Raw genomic sequence first — 23,916 nt, 5'->3', positions numbered from 1 at the left:
TTAGATCACTGATAGGTGATTTTAGATCTGAAGGCCCTAATGTGCCCATTCAATGAAAAAACATGGAGGCTTATTGAATTATTTTGGCGCTGGAGGCCGTGACAGTGTGCACAAGTCTTCTGATTTCTTCTTAGTGGAACGCAGCCGTACATTTCCAGTGAACCTGAGCAGATTTCAGGCTTTATAATCTGCTTAAATAACAAATGCAGAAGCAAACACATGACTCCATTCATTGTTAAGTGAACCTCGAAAACACATGCTGGCGCTGGGCATGCCGCTCCAGGAATCAAACGTCTTCCAGCAGGGAGCGTGACACACTCAGCCGCTCATTAAACAGAGGCAGTTCTCTCCTAATCCACTCAGCCCGGTTAAAGTAAGCTCACACTTCTCTTTGATTTACTGACGGATTTCACCGGGTACGCCACGCAGAGGCTGCACACGGACGCAGAGCAGCTTTCTACGAAACACTAACACCTGCACGCCAAAAAACAGGATGACCAGGCTAAAACGGTAACCCAGTTAAAACGAAGACTGGCCAAAAGAGGTGAATGAAGACCGATCCCTCCTTTCACTGACTCATCTGCTCAGGAACCGTCCTCCTCAGGGACCGGTCTCCTCAGGAACCGTCCTCCTCAGGGACCGGTCTCCTCAGGAACTGTTCTCCTCAGGAACAGGTCTCCTCAGGAACCGTTCTCCTCAGGAACCGTTCTCCTCAGGGACCATTCTCCTCAGGGATCGGTCTCCTCAGGAACCGTTCTCCTCAGGAACAGGTCTCCTCAGGAACAGGTCTCCTCAGGAACCGTTCTCCTCAGGAACCGTTCTCCTCAGGAACAGGTCTCCTCAGGAACAGGTCTCCTCAGGAACCGTTCTCCTCAGGAACTGTTCTCCTCAGGAACAGGTCTCCTCAGGAACCGTTCTCCTCAGGAACAGGTCTCCTCAGGGACCATTCTCCTCAGGGATCGGTCTCCTCAGGAACCGTTCTCCTCAGGGACCGTTCTCCTCAGGAACAGGTCTCCTCAGGAACCGTTCTCCTCAGGAACAGGTCTCCTCAGGAACAGGTCTCCTCAGGAACCATTCTCCTCAGGGACCGTTCTCCTCAGGAACCGTTCTCCTCACTAACCGTTCTCCTCAGGAACCGTTCTCCTCAGGGACCGTTCTCCTCAGGGACTGTTCTCCTCACTAACCGTTCTCCTCAGGGACCGTTCTCCTCACTAACCGTTCTCCTCAGGAACCGTTCTCCTCAGGGACCGTTCTCCTCAGGGACTGTTCTCCTCAGGAACAGGTCTCCTCAGGAACCTTTCTCCTCAGGAACCGTTCTCCTCAGGAACCGTTCTCCTCAGGAACAGGTCTCCTCAGGAACAGGTCTCCTCAGGAACCGTTCTCCTCAGGAACCATTCTCCTCAGGGATCGGTCTCCTCAGGAACCGTTCTCCTCAGGGACCATTCTCCTCAGGGACCATTCTCCTCAGGGATCGGTCTCCTCAGGAACCGTTCTCCTCAGGAACAGGTCTCCTCAGGAACCGTTCTCCTCAGGGACCGTTCTCCTCAGGAACAGGTCTCCTCAGGAACCGTTCTCCTCATGAACCGTTCTCCTCAGGAACAGGTCTCCTCAGGAACCGTTCTCCTCAGGAACCATTCTCCTCAAGGATCGGTCTCCTCAGGGACCGTTCTCCTCAGGGACTGTTCTCCTCAGGAACCGTTCTCCTCAGGAACCGTTCTCCTCAGGAACAGTTCTCCTCAGGAACAGTTCTCCTCAGGAACCGTTCTCCTCAGGAACAGGTCTCCTCAGGAACAGGTCTCCTCAGGAACCGTTCTCCTCAGGGACCGTTCTCCTCAGGAACAGGTCTCCTCAGGGACCATTCTCCTCAGGAACCGTTCTCCTCAGGGACCGTTCTCCTCAGGAACCGTTCTCCTCAGGGACCGTTCTCCTCAGGAACCGTTCTCCTCAGGAACCGTTCTCCTCAGGGACTGTTCTCCTCAGGCACCGTTCTCCTCAGGAACCATTCTCCTCAGGAACAGGTCTCCTCAGGAACCGTTCTCCTCAGGAACAGGTCTCCTCAGGAACAGGTCTCCTCAGGAACAGGTCTCCTCAGGAACAGGTCTCCTCAGGGACCGTTCTCCTCAGGAACAGGTCTCCTCAGGAACCGTTCTCCTCAGGAACAGGTCTCCTCAGGACCATTCTCCTCAGGGATCGTTCTCCTCAGGAACAGGTCTCCTCAGGAACCGTTCTCCTCAGGGACCGTTCTCCTCAGGAACCGTTCTCCTCAGGAACAGGTCTCCTCAGGAACCGTTCTCCTCAGGGACCATTCTCCTCAGGGATCGGTCTCCTCAGGAACCGTTCTCCTCAGGAACAGGTCTCCTCAGGAACCGTTCTCCTCAGGGACCGTTCTCCTCAGGAACCGTTCTCCTCAGGAACAGGTCTCCTCAGGAACCGTTCTCCTCAGGAACCGTTCTCCTCAGGAACAGGTCTCCTCAGGAACAGGTCTACTCAGGAACCGTTCTCCTCAGGGACCGTTCTCCTCAGGAACAGGTCTCCTCAGGGACCATTCTCCTCAGGAACCGTTCTCCTCAGGGACCGTTCTCCTCAGGAACCGTTCTCCTCAGGGACAGGTCTCCTCAGGGACCGTTCTCCTCAGGAACCGTTCTCCTCAGGGACCGTTCTCCTCAGGAACCGTTCTCCTCAGGAACCGTTCTCCTCAGGGACAGTTCTCTTCGGGAACCGTTCTCCTCAGGGACCGTTCTCCTCAGGAACAGGTCTCCTCAGGAACCGTTCTCCTCAGGAACAGGTCTCCTCAGGAACAGGTCTCCTCAGGAACCGTTCTCCTCAGGGACCATTCTCCTCAGGGACCATTCTCCTCAGGGATCGGTCTCCTCAGGAACCGTTCTCCTCAGGAACCGTTCTCCTCAGGAACCGTTCTCCTCAGGAACCGTTCTCCTCAGGAACAGGTCTCCTCAGGGACCGTTCTCCTCAGGAACCGTTCTCCTCAGGGACCGTTCTCCTCAGGAACCGTTCTCCTCAGGGACCGTTCTCCTCAGGAACCGTTCTCCTCAGGAACCGTTCTCCTCAGGCACCGTTCTCCTCAGGAACCATTCTCCTCAGGAACAGGTCTCCTCAGGAACCGTTCTCCTCAGGAACAGGTCTCCTCAGGAACCATTCTCCTCAGGGACCGTTCTCCTCAGGAACAGGTCTCCTCAGGAACCGTTCTCCTCAGGAACAGGACTCCTCAGGAACAGGTTTCCTCAGGGACCGTTCTCCTCAGGAACCGTTCTCCTCAGGAACCGTTCTCCTCAGGAACAGGTCTCCTCAGGAACCGTTCTCCTCAGGGACCGTTCTCCTCAGGAACAGGTCTCCTCAGGAACAGGTCTCCTCAGGAACCGTTCTCCTCAGGGACCGTTCTCCTCAGGAACCGTTCTCCTCAGGAACCGTTCTCCTCAGGGACCGTTCTCCTCAGGAACAGGTCTCCTCAGGAACCGTTCTCCTCAGGAACAGGTCTACTCAGGAACCGTTCTCCTCAGGAACAGGTCTCCTCAGGAACAGGTCTCCTCAGGGACCGTTCTCCTCAGGAACCGTTCTCCTCAGGGACCGTTCTCCTCAGGAACCGTTCTCCTCAGGAACCGTTCTCCTCAGGGACAGTTCTCTTCGGGAACCGTTCTCCTCAGGGACCGTTCTCCTCAGGAACTGTTCTCTTCAGGGACCGTTCTCTTCGGGAACCGTTCTCCTCAAGTCTGTGCTTCACCACGCCATAATGTTCTTTTGGTCAATGATTCCCCGGTTTAGAGCCAAAGACGCCACAAAGAGTGGGAGGAGTTAGAGCAGGGGTGTCAACCTCAATCACAGCAGGGGTCTAATCCTGGATTTGGGTCCAACCTGAGGGCCGAAAAGGGTCAAGATTTAACCATAAACTGTCCACCTCATTTTCACCAGCAATGAATTATGGGGGAAAAACCTGAGCACTGATAATAAATGATTTTGAGATTGAAAAAAGTCAAAATGATCAGTTTAAAGGCTGAAAATCTGAGATAAAATTTCAAACTTATCAGCTCAAAATGTCAAAATAAGAGATAAAACTCAAAATATTGGTTTAAACTGTCAAAGCGTGAGAAAAAAAAAAAAAAGAGTCTTAAAGGTCAAAATGTTTTCTCAAATTTAAAATTGAGGCTCCCAAAGGTCAAATTATGAGATAAAGTCAAATTAGGGAGATAAAAATTCAAAATATGAGAAAAATTAAAAATCACAAGTTGAAAAGGTCAAAATATGACTTAAAATTTAAAATTGAGGATCTAAAAGTTAAAAACAAGATAAAAGTCAAATTTGTGAATGGAAAGGTCAATATATAAAATAAAAAGTCAAAACCATAACTTTACATCATAACTGTGAGATGTAGAATTAAGAATATGACATGAAAACAGAAATGTATTTTCCCACATTCCTTTTTTCTAATTATATTAACTTTTTTCTCATTTTTACAACCTAACAGGGATATTTTAGAGCATCAGGGTTGAGTTTACATTTTTAAACCAGAGGAAATCTTCAGACCTCAAACTGGTGGGCTTCTTTGAATAAAAATATGATCTGACCTGGTGGGCCGGGTAGAACTACGGGCCGGATTTGGCCCCCAGGCCTTGAGTTTGACACCCCTGAGTTAGAATGATTGACAACCAGAAACGTGTCCATTCAGAGTTTGATAAAGCTCTGAGGAGACAGCCGTTAATGGTTTCAGTAGCTCGTCAGAGGAAGTGGCCATATTTGGACAAGGGGGTGGAACTGGAGAAGTACAAGGGCTTCTCTAGCTCCACCCTCTTGTCCAAATATGGTCAGTTTTGGTTCTAAAAATGACGATGGTAGTAACAAGTATTAAAGAAATAATGGTAACCAACCAGTGTCATTGTAGGAGAAAGGGGCGTGGCTTAGTTAGACTCCTGTAAAAAATGGCGGCTGTGGAGAGATTAGCATGGACGCAGCTATGGAAGAGCTGGACATCTCTTTATTCAAAGAGGAGCAAAGAGTGCAGCTGAAAGGGGGTCTGCACCCCCCAGTTCCATAAACCATCGGTTCCCAACCTGGGGCTCAGACACCCCTAGGGGGGCGCTCTAGATCCTGGGGGGTTATGGAGCCCTGCCTGCAGTGATACATGTGCTTTCTAGAATTAGAAACCTGATGTATGACGGAATATTAGTGCCACCCCAAAAAAGCTATAAAAATAGAGGACTAAAGAGGAAGAACTGGAACGTTTTGAGATTTAAAGTCTCATATTAAGAAACCAAACTCTGAATTTCTCTGACTTTATCCTGTCATTCATTTACAGGCAAGGCGTAGAAATTTACTAGTTTAAAAATATGAAATCATAAAACCAGAAAATTCCAAGTTTTTAGTAAAACATTCACAACATAGTAAAATCAATAAGCTCTACGAATCTAGACTGGAACCAGCGGCAGGACGGTTTGTAGAGATGTTTCTTCTTAGGCCAGATGATAATGAGATGACTGTAACAGCACAGGACATCCCGTAAGAGTTAGGCCATCATTGGATTAGACCCTCAGCTGCAGGACTGCCAGTTCAGTTTTATCTCCATAATCTCACAAATACAAAGATTTGGTTCACAACAATTTACACCTTTTTTTTTTCATTTTTTTCTTGAAAATGAACAGATCTCTATTTTTTTTAAAGTCCTTTTGTCAAGAAGCTATTGAGTAAATAATAAATCATGAAGTGGGTCCTCTTCACAGATAAGACTAAAAAGGCTGGGATCTATTGCCTTAAACTGAAAACCAGGGTAGGGGAGTCCTGGAGCAGTGACTGGCATGGATCAGGGGTGTCCAGACTTTTCCCCAGAGGGCCGCAAACAGAAACATATCAGGATGGAGGGCCACTGTCATTTTCCTCACATGAGGATTTTACAGTTAGTTAGACCGATCCAAGGTAAGTGAAAACATGCTTAGTGGTTGAGTACGCCATAATGGCCAGCTGATGGCTGACAGGGCTATTAGACAGTCATTTTCAGGATTTACGGGAGCCAATCAGATTTCAGGGGGGCCCATTCAGCCCTCAAAAAGTTTTTGTTTCTGCTGTTTGCTGTGATAATCCATCAGGACGTCATTAATCAAGAGAGCCTCATGTCAAAATGTTTGTTTACAGATTTCACATGGCTGAAACCAGGAAGTACAGTACAGTTAAGCACAAGCTTCCTGTTTCATTTTAGATCTAGAATTTGCTGCGAGCCAATCAAAAATGGCCCCCGGACCATGGTTTGGACACCCCTGATCGTCCACATGGCGGCATAGGTCGTAGCTGATGTTGTATGCATAGTGAGCCAGCACCAGATATCTCCTCTGTGAGCAAACCTTTTCACTCTTCAGCTCATCTGTACCTGTCCCTTGTTTTCTCAAGTTTTTAAGCTAGGTCAGGACCAAGTGGGGGCTCGTCCAGGACGTTACACACGTATTAAAAGTTTTTTCCCTCCTTTTTTGGGTATCTGTGTGAAGACGGAGTCAACTAAAACAAAGTCGATGCTTATCCAAGCTGACACAGTTAGCCTAGCCGCTGCTGCAGATAGCACAGATCCCACATTTCATTTCCTCAGAGGTTCTTATTATGCTGCAGTACCCCAGTCTGACCAGCAGGTGTAAGTCTTTATAGACAACGACACCTCATCTACCTGATAATATCTACAAACGCCTCATGGAGATGGTGGAATCGTGACCATCCTTCCGTGGTTATAGTTGGTACCTGAAAGGGATGCCTCTCACTGTGATTGGTTTTACCTAAATGGGGAGGGGCCTCACACTGGTCTTACCCCTCTAAAACGGTCCCCTGGTCAGCGAGAAACCAAACGAGCCAAAACAGAATCGTTCATATGAAGACGAGCTGAAGAAGAGCTAGAGAGATCGCCGTAAATGAACGAAATAACAGAAACTAAATCCTCTCAAATATTTTCGTTAACTAAAACTAAAATACTAAAAGACACTTTATGAAAAAACTATAACTAACTAAAACTGTATTTCAAGTTTGCAAAACTAACTAAAATGAAATAAAATCGTGTGTGAAATATCCTTGGTTTTGGTTTTATTCATGTATTATAAACATATGCCAGGTGAAAACTGAATCATCATCCTGTTATTTCAACCCGTCTGTGTTTTACAGCAGCAACACGTGACACCACGCGTCTGTGCTGACAGATGTCCTTCTTTAACATCATGGCGTCATCGCAGAAAGGTGGGAGAAAGCGGCAAAGTCCCATTTGGGATTAAGTACGACTGTGTTTTAGATAAAAGCAAGTGTCTCATAGAAGAATGTAGGAAACTGTGGACTATTACTCAGGGGAAAAAATCCCACTAATTTGAAAGTTCATTTGAGAAGCTCGCACAAGACCGCTAACCTCGCAAACCTCGACAAGGTAAAGGAGAGCGCCCAGCTTCCATCCCTGATAGAGAAGCTAACAGCCAGGCGTGCAGCCTGATGCAGTCCGGGTCACCGCAGAGTTCACTTTTGCAGTTCTTCCATCGGCAGCCAGAGAGCTACTGGTTAGTAAACTCGCCGGAACACCACAAGCGAGAGGAAGCGTTGGTGAACATTTTCATAGAAACGGGTTTGTCTACACGACTTTCTGAGTCGAGTGCCTTCAAGAAGTTTACTAATTTACTCAAACCGAAATTCAAGCCAAGTTAAGGACACCTGTCCTTTAGGCAGTTTTCTTAAAGATTCACACCACTTTTTCAAGATTGACACTTCCTGCATGTCATCTTAGAAATATTGTGGCACACAGCACGTGCTCACAGCGGAACCTGTTTTAACTGTTTAGTAACTGGGGTGCCTAAATGACTGTCACATCCATGACAGAAGTCCTCCTACTGACACGTGTTGTTTCACAGATTTTCTTCTGTGGATGTTGTTACAGGTCAATATTGTGTTTCATTTGAAAACATTTTTAAAATGATGTGACGTTTTAAGTGTTCATTACAAAATGCTTTGGGTATCCAGACAAGTATTACATGTTACATAAAAAATAAAACTAACACTAAAACTAATAAAAACTAAACTAAAACTATTAAGTTTCACAAAAGTAGAACTAAACTAAACCTAAAAACTATCATAAAAACTACAACTAAACTAAAATTGAGAACAGAAAGCCAAAACAAAATAGAAATAAAGACTCATGAAAAATTCAAAACTATTAAAACCTTGGATTCAACCAAACTGATGTAAACAGGAAGTCAGCAAACTCCACCTTCATTGAATCCACATTACTGTCAGTCTCCTGCCGGTCTCCTGCCGGTCTGCTGTCAGTCTCCTGCCGGTCTGCTGTCAGTCTGGTGCCGGTCTCCTGCCGGTCTGCTGTCAGTCTGCTGCCGGTCTCCTGCCGGTCTGCTGTCAGTCTGCTGCCGGTCTCCTGCCGGTCTGCTGTCAGTCTGGTGCCGGTCTCCTGCCGGTCTGCTGTCAGTCTGCTGCCGGTCTCCTGCCGGTCTGCTGTCAGTCTGCTGCCGGTCTCCTGTCGGTCTGCTGTCAGTCTGCTGCCTGTCTCCTGCCAGTTTGCTGTCAGTCTGCTGCCGGTCTCCTGCCGGTCTGCTGTCGGTCTGCTGCCGGTCTGCTGCCTGTCTGCTGTCAGTCTGCTGTCAGTCTGCTGCCGGTCTCCTGCCAGTCTGCTGTCAGTCTGCTGCCGGTCTGCTGCCTGTCTCCTGCCAGTCTGCTGTCAGTCTGCTGCCGGTCTCCTGCCAGTCTGCTGTCAGTCTGCTGCAGGTCTCCTGCCGGTCTGCTGTCAGTCTGCTGCAGGTCTCCTGCTGGTCTGCTGTCAGTCTGCTGCAGGTCTCCTGCTGGTCTTCTGTCAGTCTGCTGCAGGTCTCCTGCCTGTCTGCTGTCAGTCTGCTGCAGGTCTCCTGCTGGTCTGCTGTCAGTCTCCTGCCGTCTCCTGCCGGTCTGCTGTCAGTCTGCTGTCAGTCTGCTGTCAGTCTGCTGCCAGTCTCCTGCCGGTCTCCTGCCGGTCTCCTGCCGGTCTGCTGTCAGTCTCCTGCCGGTCTGCTGTCAGTCTGCTGCCGGTCTCCTGCCGGTCTGCTGTCAGTCTGCTGCCGGTCTCCTGCCGGTCTGCTGTCAGTCTGCTGCCGGTCTCCTGCCGGTCTGCTGTCAGTCTCCTGCCGGTCTCCTGCCGGCCTGCTGTCAGTCTGGTGCCGGTCTCCTGCCGGTCTGCTGTCAGTCTGCTGCCGGTCTCCTGCCGGTCTGCTGTCAGTCTGCTGCCGGTCTCCTGCAAGTTTGCTGTCAGTCTGCTGCCGGTCTCCTGCCGGTCTGCTGTCAGTCTGCTGCCGGTCTCCTGCCGGTCTGCTGTCAGTCTGCTGCCGGTCTCCTGCCGGTCTGCTGTCAGTTTGCTGCCAGTCTCCTGCCAGTTTGCTGTCAGTCTGCTGCCGGTCTCCTGCCGGTCTGCTGTCAGTCTGCTGCCGGTCTCCTGTCGGTCTGCTGTCAGTCTGCTGCCTGTCTCCTGCCAGTTTGCTGTCAGTCTGCTGCCGGTCTCCTGCCGGTCTGCTGTCAGTCTGCTGCCGGTCTGCTGCCTGTCTGCTGTCAGTCTGCTGTCAGTCTGCTGCCGGTCTCCTGCCAGTCTGCTGTCAGTCTGCTGCCGGTCTGCTGCCTGTCTCCTGCCAGTCTGCTGTCAGTCTGCTGCCGGTCTCCTGCCAGTCTGCTGTCAGTCTGCTGCAGGTCTCCTGCCGGTCTGCTGTCAGTCTGCTGCAGGTCTCCTGCTGGTCTTCTGTCAGTCTGCTGCAGGTCTCCTGCCTGTCTGCTGTCAGTCTGCTGCAGGTCTCCTGCTGGTCTGCTGTAAGTCTCCTGGCGTCTCCTGCCGGTCTGCTGTCAGTCTGCTGTCAGTCTGCTGTCAGTCTGCTGCCGGTCTCCTGCCGGTCTCCTGCCGGTCTGCTGTCAGTCTCCTGCCGGTCTGCTGTCAGTCTGCTGCCGGTCTCCTGCCGGTCTGCTGTCAGTCTGGTGCCGGTCTCCTGCCGGTCTGCTGTCAGTCTGCTGCCGGTCTCCTGCCGGTCTGCTGTCAGTCTGCTGCCGGTCTCCTGTCGGTCTGCTGTCAGTCTGCTGCCTGTCTCCTGCCAGTTTGCTGTCAGTCTGCTGCCGGTCTCCTGCCGGTCTGCTGTCAGTCTGCTGCCGGTCTGCTGCCTGTCTGCTGTCAGTCTGCTGTCAGTCTGCTGCCGGTCTCCTGCCAGTCTGCTGTCAGTCTGCTGCCGGTCTGCTGCCTGTCTCCTGCCAGTCTGCTGTCAGTCTGCTGCCGGTCTCCTGCCAGTCTGCTGTCAGTCTGCTGCAGGTCTCCTGCCGGTCTGCTGTCAGTCTGCTGCAGGTCTCCTGCTGGTCTGCTGTCAGTCTGCTGCAGGTCTCCTGCTGGTCTTCTGTCAGTCTGCTGCAGGTCTCCTGCCTGTCTGCTGTCAGTCTGCTGCAGGTCTCCTGCTGGTCTGCTGTCAGTCTCCTGCCGTCTCCTGCCGGTCTGCTGTCAGTCTGCTGTCAGTCTGCTGCCAGTCTCCTGCCGGTCTCCTGCCGGTCTCCTGCCGGTCTGCTGTCAGTCTCCTGCCGGTCTGCTGTCAGTCTGCTGCCGGTCTCCTGCCGGTCTGCTGTCAGTCTGCTGCCGGTCTCCTGCCGGTCTGCTGTCAGTCTGCTGCCGGTCTCCTGCCGGTCTGCTGTCAGTCTCCTGCCGGTCTCCTGCCGGCCTGCTGTCAGTCTGGTGCCGGTCTCCTGCCGGTCTGCTGTCAGTCTGCTGCCGGTCTCCTGCCGGTCTGCTGTCAGTCTGCTGCCGGTCTCCTGCAAGTTTGCTGTCAGTCTGCTGCTGGTCTCCTGCCGGTCTGCTGTCAGTCTGCTGCCGGTCTCCTGCCGGTCTGCTGTCAGTCTGCTGCCGGTCTCCTGCCGGTCTGCTGTCAGTTTGCTGCCAGTCTCCTGCCAGTTTGCTGTCAGTCTGCTGCCGGTCTCCTGCCGGTCTGCTGTCAGTCTGCTGCCGGTCTCCTGTCGGTCTGCTGTCAGTCTGCTGCCTGTCTCCTGCCAGTTTGCTGTCAGTCTGCTGCCGGTCTCCTGCCGGTCTGCTGTCAGTCTGCTGCCGGTCTGCTGCCTGTCTGCTGTCAGTCTGCTGTCAGTCTGCTGCCGGTCTCCTGCCAGTCTGCTGTCAGTCTGCTGCCGGTCTGCTGCCTGTCTCCTGCCAGTCTGCTGTCAGTCTGCTGCCGGTCTCCTGCCAGTCTGCTGTCAGTCTGCTGCAGGTCTCCTGCCGGTCTGCTGTCAGTCTGCTGCAGGTCTCCTGCTGGTCTTCTGTCAGTCTGCTGCAGGTCTCCTGCCTGTCTGCTGTCAGTCTGCTGCAGGTCTCCTGCTGGTCTGCTGTAAGTCTCCTGGCGTCTCCTGCCGGTCTGCTGTCAGTCTGCTGTCAGTCTGCTGCCGGTCTGCTGCCGGTCTCCTGCCGGTCTCCTGCCGGTCTGCTGTCAGTCTCCTGCCGGTCTGCTGTCAGTCTGCTGCCGGTCTCCTGCCGGTCTGCTGTCAGTCTGCTGCCGGTCTCCTGCCGGTCTGCTGTCAGTCTGCTGCCGGTCTCCTGCCGGTCTGCTGTCAGTCTCCTGCCGGTCTCCTGCCGGTCTGCTTTCAGTCTGCTGCCGGTCTCCTGCCAGTTTGCTGTCAGTCTGCTGCCGGTCTCCTGCTGGTCTGCTGTCAGTCTCCTGCCGGTCTGCTGCCTGTCTGCTGTCAGTCTGCTGCCAGTCTCCTGCCGGTCTGCTGTCAGTCTGCTGCCAGTCCGCTGTCGGTCTGCTGTCAGTCTGCTGCCGGTCTCCTGCCAGTCTGCTGTCAGTCTGCTGCCGGTCTGCTGTCGGTCTGCTGTCAGTCTGCTGGCAGTCTCCTGCCAGTCTGCTGTCAGTCTGCTGCCAGTCCCCTGCCAGTCTGCTGTCAGTCTGCTGCAGGTCTCCTGCCGGTCTGCTGTCAGTCTGCTGCAGGTCTCCTGCCGGTCTGCTGTCAGTCTGCTGCCGGTCTCCTGCCGGTCTCCTGCCGGTCTGCTGTCAGTCTGCTGCCAGTCCCCTGCCAGTCTGCTGTCAGTCTGCTGCAGGTCTCCTGCCGGTCTGCTGTCAGTCTGCTGCCGGTCTCCTGCCAGTTTGCTGTCAGTCTGGTGCCGGTCTCCTGCTGGTCTGCTGTCAGTCTGCTGCCGGTCTCCTGCCGGTCTGCTGTCAGTCTGCTGCCGGTCTCCTGCCGGTCTGCTGTCAGTCTGCTGCCGGTCTGCTGTCTCATAAATCAGAGAGTAGAGCTTCATAATGGTGTTAAACCTTTTGTGTGTGTTCGCAGTGGGATCTGGTGTGTGATGACAAACAGCTGAATCAAGCGCTCGCCACCTACTTCTTCCTCGGGGTCACGCTTGGAGCCATCTTGTTCGGGCAGCTCTCTGACAAGTGAGTTACGAAAAAACCTTCTGACTGGCTTAACTCTGTAGCTTTGGAGGAAAACAGGCCAGATTTTAGACGTGACTGAGTTTTTAACAACAATCCTCCAGACTAGAGTATGAATGTCAGAGCGTGGTTCATAGACTCAATCCATGTTTACAGCACAGATAAACACCTGTACAGCATTATTACATATTTATATTATAGTCATCACTGCTCAAGAAGCAAAACATGAGTTTGATGCCTGCAACATGTTCCAAAAAAAGAAAAACTGGGAAAGTCTTGGAATGCTCAAAACCCCTGAGAACATTCCACAGGTAAGAGGGTTAAACAGTGATGATATTATTATCTTTATTCATAATCTTTAACTTTATGGATTTATATTACAGGACAATGACAGGCAGTGTTCTGCAGCACTAAGACACAGTAAGAACGATCAACATGAAGGGCAGATTGGTGCTACTCCTGTGTTCTGATGATGATAGAGAGAACTCCTGTCTGCTTAAAAAGAGTTAGAGATGTGGTCGCCACCACGGATTGGCTCTCTGAACCCCCTTGGTAACCACTTGGACGTCATCCAATACTTCTGCTTCAACCTGTCTCTGAGCGCCCCCTAGTTCTACCTCATAAAGCTGAGGCGCCTTGGAACCAGGAATAAAAATGTGATTCATTGCAGTCAAGAATCAACCTTGAATTTAATGTTTTTAACACTAAAACCCAAAGAAAATAGGACTTACCCCGGTATAAACCTTTCCATTCTTATTGAGATACCCTCAGGGCAGACAAGCCTGGAGATCTTGGCAGCCTTCACGGAGGTCTTGGACCCCAGGTTGGGAACCAGTGCTCTAGTCTATGCCTGGCATGTAACCCATCAGAGCCGACAGACTCGCCTGGCCTCGGTGCAGATGTGGAACTGAAAGAGAGCTGACGGACTACGGGGTCATACTTCAACTTAACATGTAAATCTGCTGATCTATGAAAATCTGAGGTTTGTTTGAGTTTGAGTTATCCAGGTTTTAGCTAAATTTAAACTTTATAATGAACTTTTCCTGATGTACTCATAAATAATCCAGGAAGATGTGGCTGAGCCGTCATTGTGTTTTCAGTCTATTAGTTTGATAGTGCAGGAGAAAGGTTGTTGATCTCAGCAGCCTGCAGCGGTTATCATGGCTGCACAAACAGCCTAAAAGCATGAAGCTACTCAGAGCTAATGAAGCTAAACTGTAGCCTGCCCCCCCCCCACAGAGGGAACCTGTGTTTAATTCCACAGTAACGGCCTTTCTGCTCTCCAGATTAGACTTTATAACCCCCTCCGTGTCTCGTGAAAACCATGTTGATTTTTTATGTTGGTGATAATCTGAAGGATTAGAGTTTCCTATAAATGTGGAGGAAATTCTTCTTCTTCTTAAGCTAATTAAACTGTTGGGATTAGCTGCAAAATGCAACGTCAAAAAAATACAAACAGGCAGTTTCTCCTCCAACAAAAGAAACCTGGATTTAAAAAAGACTGATGATTGTAATACTTTAAGACTCATAATTTATGTGTTAGGGCTTGTTGTCTGTCAGTAGTGTGTATTTTATTTGTGTTGTGTTTTTGCCTGAGAGTAGTGTGTATTTTATTTGTGTTGTGTTTTTGCCTGAGAGTAGTGTGTATTTTATTTGTGTTGTGTTTATTTGCCTGTCAGTAGTGTGTATTTTATTTGTGTTGTGTTTTTGTCTGTCAGTAGTGTGTATTTTATTTGTGTTGTGTTTTTGTCTGTCAGTAGTGTGTATTTTATTTGTGTTGTGTTTATTTGCCTGTCAGTAGTGTGTATTTTATTTGTGTTGTGTTTTTGTCTGTCAGTAGTGTGTATTTTATTTGTGTTGTGTTTTTGTCTGTCAGTAGTGTGTTTTTTATTTGTGTTGTGTTTTTGTCTGTCAGTAGTGTGTATTTTATTTGTGTTGTGTTTTTGTCTGTCAGTAGTGTGTATTTTATTTGTGTGTTTCATCCATGCTGTTTTGTATTGCAGCCATGTTAAAGCATTATGCATTCATGTTGTGTATTTATGCACAGCTGTTGTGTGTTTTTGTCTTCGTTTTTGACGTTTTACTTCTGTGTGGCTAACATATTGTCAAAGTTCTGTCATGCATTTTGTATCGTTGGCAGTTTGGATTTTCTGCCGTGTCTTGTTGCATGTTTCTGTGTTTTTGCATTGTGTTTAGGATTTTGTGTCAGAGTTATAACTTTGTATTGTGACTTTGTGCAGGAGCTTTTTGCGTATTCCTTATATCTTTTGCTATTACGTTGGAGCATTTTGCACCTGTGTTTTTTGCACCGGTATATTCATTGCAAATTTTGTGAATTTTGTGTCCCTCTTGAAGACATTTTTAGTTTTTGTTTACCTGTATGCTTTCTTGAAGTTGCTGGTTGTATCTTCATCGTGGAGTTTTGCACTGTTTAGTGTGCACGAGTTCTGGCTTTTGCATATTCAAAGATCCTTTCTGCATAGTTTTGCAGCCTTTTGCCTTTATTTGTTTTCTAGTGTTGGGTGTTTTAGAATTTGCTGTTTGCAGTAATGTTTATTTCATTTCCATAGGGTCGTTGTTTATAGGGTTTTGCATCGAAGTGTTCTTTTGAAGGTTGTGTTGCGGCTTCTGCTTAAGTTTCGGCTTTTTGCATATTTTGCATATTCCCTGTAGTGTTCTGTAGTTCTGTTGATGTATTAGCATCTGTGTCATATTTACAGTGTCTTTCTGCATTAGTGTAGTTTTCATTTGCATGTATATGCTGCACTCCTTCAACTTTGTGTAATGACCATTTGCATCTGGATTGCGGGTTTTTTATTCATGATTAACTTTTTGTGTTCCAGTTGTGACTATTTTATACATATTGTTGCTTTTCACCTTCTATTTGCACATGCTCCGTTGCTTTGCACCTGTGTTGTGGCTTTAGCGTTTGTGTTTCAGCTTTCTACGGCCATTAAAAAGCTCTTTGTTCCTGTTTTAGTTTTAATTTCATGGTGCAGTGTTTTCTATCAGTGTCATTGCTTCCTGTATTGTATTTAGTGTTTTCATGTTTGTGTTGAGGCTGTTAGCATTTTCACTGTAGTTTTTTAAAATCTCTCTTTGGGATTTTGCAGTTCTGATTTGGCTTTTTTTAATTTGTGTCTTGACTTACAGATTCATATAATCTTTCTGAATCAAACATCTGGAGCTCTGTGTGTGTGAAAGTCATGTTTTTTTATTTTAAAAGACTCCTTTCTTCTTTAGAAAAAAAAAAAAAGGTGCCTCTGAGCAAGGCACATTCCAATGCACTGCTCTGTTCTGTGTCTTTTTGGGGGGAATTTTTCAGCACTGATACAATGTGCTTTTCAGCGCCATGGTCAGCTGCTGCTCTGCTGATGTGTTCGTGTGTGCATGCTAAAGTAACAAAAAGGGCTGCACATGACTCTCTATTAAATAAAGCCTAAATGCCAGTTACCTAACCAGCCCGTATCACTGATTATCAAAAGCAGAAATCCACATGGTTTTGTCTCTGCACACAGAGACAAACACTAACGTGCACACACAATCGCACACTGACAGTGTTTGATTTTCTGATTATTGAAGTCTAGGAGGAAAATTGAGACTGATGAGCTTCTGGTAATTCATGGATTACAAACAACCTGGTCTGAGCTGAATGCTGCATCTTCAGTAAAGAACGCACTCCTTACAGGACGGGTCCACTGAGGTCTCCTGGAAAGATTCAAACTCCTGATAGGACAGGAAATGTTCAAAACTAGAACAATAAAATGTGTTTGTTCATAAATCTACATGAATAATCCACTTTTGTAATAATTTCAAAATGAATATTTGAACGTTCAAACTTAAAGCAGATTTACGTCTGTACTTTTGAATTTATAATACAGAACTCATGAAATGGATTATTTCATGTTCTGTTATCCATCAGAAGAAAATAATCCCCCAACAGTCGGTTGAATATTTTTCAATCAAATGAGTTATTGTAGAGCTCTGGGCTGAGGAGGTGGAGTCTGACACGGTTAAACACATGAAGATAAAAACAGAGATGTACTGGGACTTTGTGATGGAGAGACCCTAATACCACGCTGTGTGCTTTATGATGCCAATATTTGGTCATTTCCATGAAAAACAGACTACACTCACGCATTTTCAGGTTGGCTCCTAAATTCTGTGTAATTGAAATTGGACCACAAACATAGAATCGATCTTAAAATATCTCACTCTAAAAAGGTTCTTGTCCTTTTTGTTTTGGTAGGTTTGGCCGTAAGTCGATGCTCCTGGTGGCGTTACTTTTCTCCAGCATGCTGGGCGTCACGTCCGCCTTCTCCACTTCCTATGTCATGTTCGCCGTCTCCAGAGCGCTGTGCGGCGTGGCACTCAGTGGGCTGTCCATCATTGGTGTCGTCCTTGGTAAGAACTTGGGCAAACATTCAGCTAGAGCGTGACGGGGTTGTTTAAATGTTAGAGTACATTAAAGGATTACAATTAAGACAGTGATAATAATTGTCATATTGTTTTTATGAAAAGTGTTTAGTTACAATTTTCTGTTTTGAGGTATCAATTGTTTCAAAAATTTCTGAAAGATATCAAGTTATTACACATTATAACAGAAATTTTGGATGAGATCTTTTTGTAAAGTTTCATGACATAATTTCATTTGTATTTTCATAAAATCTTAATAAAATATTTTTGAATCAATCAATGGACCAATGATGATCTTTCAGTAACATAAAGGCCACATCTACCTACAGACGCTGCATTTACACAATAAATCATTCCAAGAGAACAAAAGCCTTATATGGAAAAACGAAAATCATAAAATCCAGCAACACAACAGTTCAAAATTCACAACAGTTCAAAATACACAACAGTTCAAAATACATAACAGTTCAAAATACACAACAGTTCAAAATACACAACAGTTCAAAATGCACAACAGTTCAAAATACACAACAGTTCAAAATACACAACAGTTCAAAATACACAACAGTTCAAAATACATAACAGTTCAAAATACACAACAGTTCAAAATACACAACAGTTCAAAACACACAACAGTTCAAAATACACAACAGTTCAAAATGCACAACAGTTCAACAAACACAACAGTTCAAAATACACAACAGTTCAAAATGCACAACAGTTCAAAATACACAACAGTTCAAAATACACAAAAGTTCAAAATGCACAACGGTTCAACAAACACAACAGTTCAAAATGCACAACAGTTCAAAATACACAACAGTTCAAAATACACAACAGTTCAACAAACACAACAGTTCAAAATGCACAACAGTTCAACAAACACAACAGTTCAAAATACACAACAGTTCAAAATGCACAACAGTTCAAAATACACAACAGTTCAAAATACACAACAGTTCAAAATGCACAACAGTTCAACAAACACAACAGTTCAAAATGCACAACAGTTCAAAATACACAACAGTTCAAAATACACAACAGTTCAACAATACACAACAGTTCAAAATGCACAAAAGTTCAAAATACACAACAGTTCAAAATACAAAACAGTTCAACAAACACAACAGTTCAAAATGCACAACAGTTCAAAATGCACAACAGTTCAAAATGCACAACAGTTCAAAATACACAACAGTTCAAAATACACAACAGTTCAACAAACACAACAGTTCAAAATGCACAACAGTTCAACATGCACAACAGTTCAAAATGCACAACAGTTCAAAATACACAACAGTTCAAAATACACAACAGTTCAACATGCACAACAGTTCAAAATACACAACAGTTCAACAAACACAACAGTTCAAAATACACAACAGTTCAAAATACACAACAGTTCAACAAACACAACAGTTCAAAATACACAACAGTTCAAAATACACAACAGTTCAACAAACACAACAGTTCAAAATACACAACAGTTCAAAATACACAACAGTTCAAAATACACAACAGTTCAACATGCACAACAGTTCAACAAACACAACAGTTCAAAATACACAACAGTTCAAAATGCACAACAGTTCAAAATACACAACAGTTCAAAATGCACAACAGTTCAAAATGCACAACAGTTCAACATGCACAACAGTTCAAAATGCACAACAGTTCAAAATACACAACAGTTCAAAATACACAACAGTTCAAAATGCACAACAGTTCAAAATACACAACAGTTCAAAATACACAACAGTTCAACATGCACAACAGTTCAACAAACACAACAGTTCAAAATACACAACAGTTCAAAATACACAACAGTTCAACAAACACAACAGTTCAAAATGCACAACAGTTCAAAATACACAACAGTTCAAAATACACAACAGTTCAAAATACAAAACAGTTCAACAAACACAACAGTTCAAAATGCACAACAGTTCAAAATACACAACAGTTCAAAATACTCAACAGTTCAACAAACACAACAGTTCAAAATGCACAACAGTTCAAAATACACAACAGTTCAAAATACACAACAGTTCAAAATACACAACAGTTCAACAAACACAACAGTTCAAAATGCACAACAGTTCAACATGCACAACAGTTCAAAATGCACAACAGTTCAACAAACACAACAGTTCAAAATACACAACAGTTCAACATGCACAACAGTTCAAAATACACAACAGTTCAAAATACACAACAGTACAAAATACACAACAGTTCAAAATACACAACAGTTCAACATGCACAACAGTTCAACAAACACAACAGTTCAAAATACACAACAGTTCAAAATGCACAACAGTTCAAAATACACAACAGTTCAAAATGCACAACAGTTCAACAAACACAACAGTTCAAAATACACAACAGTTCAAAATGCACAACAGTTCAAAATACACAACAGTTCAACATGCACAACAGTTCAACAAACACAACAGTTCAAAATGCACAACAGTTCAAAATACACAACAGTTCAAAATACACAACAGTTCAACAAACACAACAGTTCAAAATACACAACAGTTCAAAATACACAACAGTTCAAAATACAAAACAGTTCAAAATACACAACATTTCAAAATGCACAACAGTTCAAAATGCACAACAGTTCAAAATACACAACAGTTCAAAATGCACAACAGTTCAAAATACACAACAGTTCAACAAACACAACAGTTCAAAATACACAACAGTTCAAAATACACAACAGTTCAAAATGCACAAAAGTTCAAAATACCCAACAGTTCAAAATACACAACAGTTCAAAATGCACAACAGTTCAAAATACACAACAGTTCAAAATGCACAAAAGTTCAACAAACACAACAGTTCAAAATGCACAACAGTTCAACATGCACAACAGTTCAACGAACACAACAGTTCAAAATACACAACAGTTCAACATGCACAACAGTTCAAAATACACAACAGTTCAAAATACACAACAGTTCAACAAACACAACAGTTCAAAATACACAACAGTTCAACATGCACAACAGTTCAAAATACACAACAGTTCAAAATACACAACAGTTTAAAATACACAACAGTTCAACATGCACAACAGTTCAACAAACACAACAGTTCAAAATACACAACAGTTCAAAATACACAACAGTTCAAAATGCACAACAGTTCAAAATACACAACAGTTCAAAATGCACAACAGTTCAACAAACACAACAGTTCAAAATACACAACAGTTCAAAATGCACAACAGTTCAAAATACACAACAGTTCAACATGCACAACAGTTCAAAATACACAACAGTTCAAAATGCACAACAGTTCAAAATACACAACAGTTCAACATGCACAATAGTTCAACAAACACAACAGTTCAAAATGCACAACAGTTCAAAATACACAACAGTTCAAAATACACAACAGTTCAACAAACACAACAGTTCAAAATGCACAACAGTTCAAAATACACAACAGTTCAAAATACACCACAGTTCAACAAACACACAACAGTTCAAAATACACAACAGTTCAACAAACACAACAGTTCAAAATACACAACAGTTCAACAAACACAACAGTTCAAAATACACAACAGTTCAAAATACACAACAGTTCAAAATGCACAACAGTTCAAAATACACAACAGTTCAAAATGCACAACAGTTCAAAATACACAACAGTTCAAAATACACAACAGTTCAACATGCACAACAGTTCAACAAACACAACAGTTCAAAATACACAACAGTTCAAAATACACAACAGTTCAACAAACACAACAGTTCAAAATACACAACAGTTCAAAATGCACAAAAGTTCAACAAACACAACAGTTCAAAATACACAACAGTTCAACATGCACAACAGTTCAAAATACACAACAGTTCAACAAACACAACAGTTCAAAATACACAACAGTTCAAAATACACAACAGTTCAACAAACACAACAGTTCAAAATACACAACAGTTCAAAATACACAACAGTTCAACAAACACAACAGTTCAAAATGCACAACAGTTCAAAATACAAAACAGTTCAACAAACACAACAGTTCAAAATGCACAACAGTTCAAAATACACAACAGTTCAAAATACACAACAGTTCAAAATACAAAACAGTTCAACAAACACAACAGTTCAAAATGCACAACAGTTCAAAATACACAACAGTTCAAAATACTCAACAGTTCAACAAACACAACAGTTCAAAATGCACAACAGTTCAAAATACCCAACAGTTCAAAATACACAACAGTTCAAAATACACAACAGTTCAAAATACACAACAGTTCAAAATACAAAACAGTTCAACAAACACAACAGTTCAAAATGCACAACAGTTCAAAATGCACAACAGTTCAAAATACACAACAGTTCAAAATACACAACAGTTCAACAAACACAACAGTTCAAAATGCACAACAGTTCAACATGCACAACAGTTCAAAATGCACAACAGTTCAACAAACACAACAGTTCAAAATACACAACAGTTCAACATGCACAACAGTTCAAAATACACAACAGTTCAAAATACACAACAGTACAAAATACACAACAGTTCAAAATACACAACAGTTCAACATGCACAACAGTTCAACAAACACAACAGTTCAAAATACACAACAGTTCAAAATGCACAACAGTTCAAAATACACAACAGTTCAAAATGCACAACAGTTCAACAAACACAACAGTTCAAAATACACAACAGTTCAAAATGCACAACAGTTCAAAATACACAACAGTTCAAAATACACAACAGTTCAACATGCACAACAGTTCAAAATACACAACAGTTCAAAATGCACAACAGTTCAAAATACACAACAGTTCAAAATACACAACAGTTCAACATGCACAACAGTTCAAAATGCACAACAGTTCAAAATACACAACAGTTCAAAATACACAACAGTTCAACAACACAACAGTTCAAAATACACAACAGTTCAAAATACACAACAGTTCAAAATACACAACAGTTCAAAATACAAAACAGTTCAAAATACACAACATTTCAAAATGCACAACAGTTCAAAATGCACAACAGTTCAAAATACACAACAGTTCAAAATGCACAACAGTTCAAAATACACAACAGTTCAACAAACACAACAGTTCAAAATACACAACAGTTCAAAATACACAACAGTTCAAAATACACCACAGTTCAAAATACCCAACAGTTCAAAATACACAACAGTTCAAAATGCACAACAGTTCAAAATACACAACAGTTCAAAATGCACAAAAGTTCAACAAACACAACAGTTCAAAATGCACAACAGTTCAACATGCACAACAGTTCAACGAACACAACAGTTCAAAATACACAACAGTTCAACATGCACAACAGTTCAAAATACACAACAGTTCAAAATACACAACAGTTCAACAAACACAACAGTTCAAAATACACAACAGTTCAAAATACACAACAGTTCAAAATGCACAACAGTTCAAAATACACAACAGTTCAAAATACACAACAGTTCAAAATGCACAACAGTTCAAAATACACAACAGTTCAAAATACACAACAGTTCAACATGCACAACAGTTCAACAAACACAACAGTTCAAAATACACAACAGTTCAAAATACACAACAGTTCAACAAACACAACAGTTCAAAATGCACAACAGTTCAAAATACACAACAGTTCAAAATACACAACAGTTCAAAATACAAAACAGTTCAACAAACACAACAGTTCAAAATGCACAACAGTTCAAAATACACAACAGTTCAAAATACTCAACAGTTCAACAAACACAACAGTTCAAAATGCACAACAGTTCAAAATGCACAACAGTTCAAAATACACAACAGTTCAAAATACACAACAGTTCAAAATACACAACAGTTCAAAATACAAAACAGTTCAACAAACACAACAGTTCAAAATGCACAACAGTTCAAAATGCACAACAGTTCAAAATACACAACAGTTCAAAATACACAACAGTTCAACAAACACAACAGTTCAAAATGCACAACAGTTCAACATGCACAACAGTTCAAAATGCACAACAGTTCAACAAACACAACAGTTCAAAATACACAACAGTTCAACATGCACAACAGTTCAAAATACACAACAGTTCAAAATACACAACAGTACAAAATACACAACAGTTCAAAATACACAACAGTTCAACATGCACAACAGTTCAACAAACACAACAGTTCAAAATACACAACAGTTCAAAATGCACAACAGTTCAAAATACACAACAGTTCAAAATGCACAACAGTTCAACAAACACAACAGTTCAAAATACACAACAGTTCAAAATGCACAACAGTTCAAAATACACAACAGTTCAAAATACACAACAGTTCAACATGCACAACAGTTCAAAATACACAACAGTTCAAAATGCACAACAGTTCAAAATACACAACAGTTCAAAATACACAACAGTTCAACATGCACAACAGTTCAACAAACACAACAGTTCAAAATGCACAACAGTTCAAAATACACAACAGTTCAAAATACACAACAGTTCAACAAACACAACAGTTCAAAATACACAACAGTTCAAAATACACAACAGTTCAAAATACACAACAGTTCAAAATACAAAACAGTTCAAAATACACAACATTTCAAAATGCACAACAGTTCAAAATGCACAACAGTTCAAAATACACAACAGTTCAAAATGCACAACAGTTCAAAATACACAACAGTTCAACAAACACAACAGTTCAAAATACACAACAGTTCAAAATACACAACAGTTCAAAATACACCACAGTTCAAAATACCCAACAGTTCAAAATACACAACAGTTCAAAATGCACAACAGTTCAAAATACACAACAGTTCAAAATGCACAAAAGTTCAACAAACACAACAGTTCAAAATGCACAACAGTTCAACATGCACAACAGTTCAACGAACACAACAGTTCAAAATACACAACAGTTCAACATGCACAACAGTTCAAAATACACAACAGTTCAAAATACACAACAGTTCAACAAACACAACAGTTCAAAATACACAACAGTTCAACATACACAACAGTTCAAAATACACAACAGTTCAAAATACACAACAGTTTAAAATACACAACAGTTCAACATGCACAACAGTTCAACAAACACAACAGTTCAAAATACA

General features: G+C 43.9%; 1 protein-coding gene across 1 annotated transcript in view; it reads left to right on the top strand.

The window, feature by feature from the left end:
* Positions 1-23,916, top strand: part of slc22a7a (solute carrier family 22 member 7a) — a 41,630-nt gene that overhangs the window by 6,278 nt on the left and 11,436 nt on the right. The window contains exons 2-3 of the mRNA XM_041785159.1: positions 12,274-12,377; positions 16,624-16,778. Coding sequence (XP_041641093.1) covers positions 12,274-12,377; positions 16,624-16,778 — 259 coding nt within the window. The remainder of the gene's footprint in view (positions 1-12,273; positions 12,378-16,623; positions 16,779-23,916) is intronic.

This window comes from Cheilinus undulatus, linkage group 4 (genome assembly GCF_018320785.1).
Source record: "Cheilinus undulatus linkage group 4, ASM1832078v1, whole genome shotgun sequence".
Taxonomy (NCBI): Eukaryota; Metazoa; Chordata; class Actinopteri; order Labriformes; family Labridae; genus Cheilinus; species Cheilinus undulatus.
Note: the sequence above shows the minus strand (reverse complement) of the source record. Positions and strands in the feature narration are given on the sequence as shown.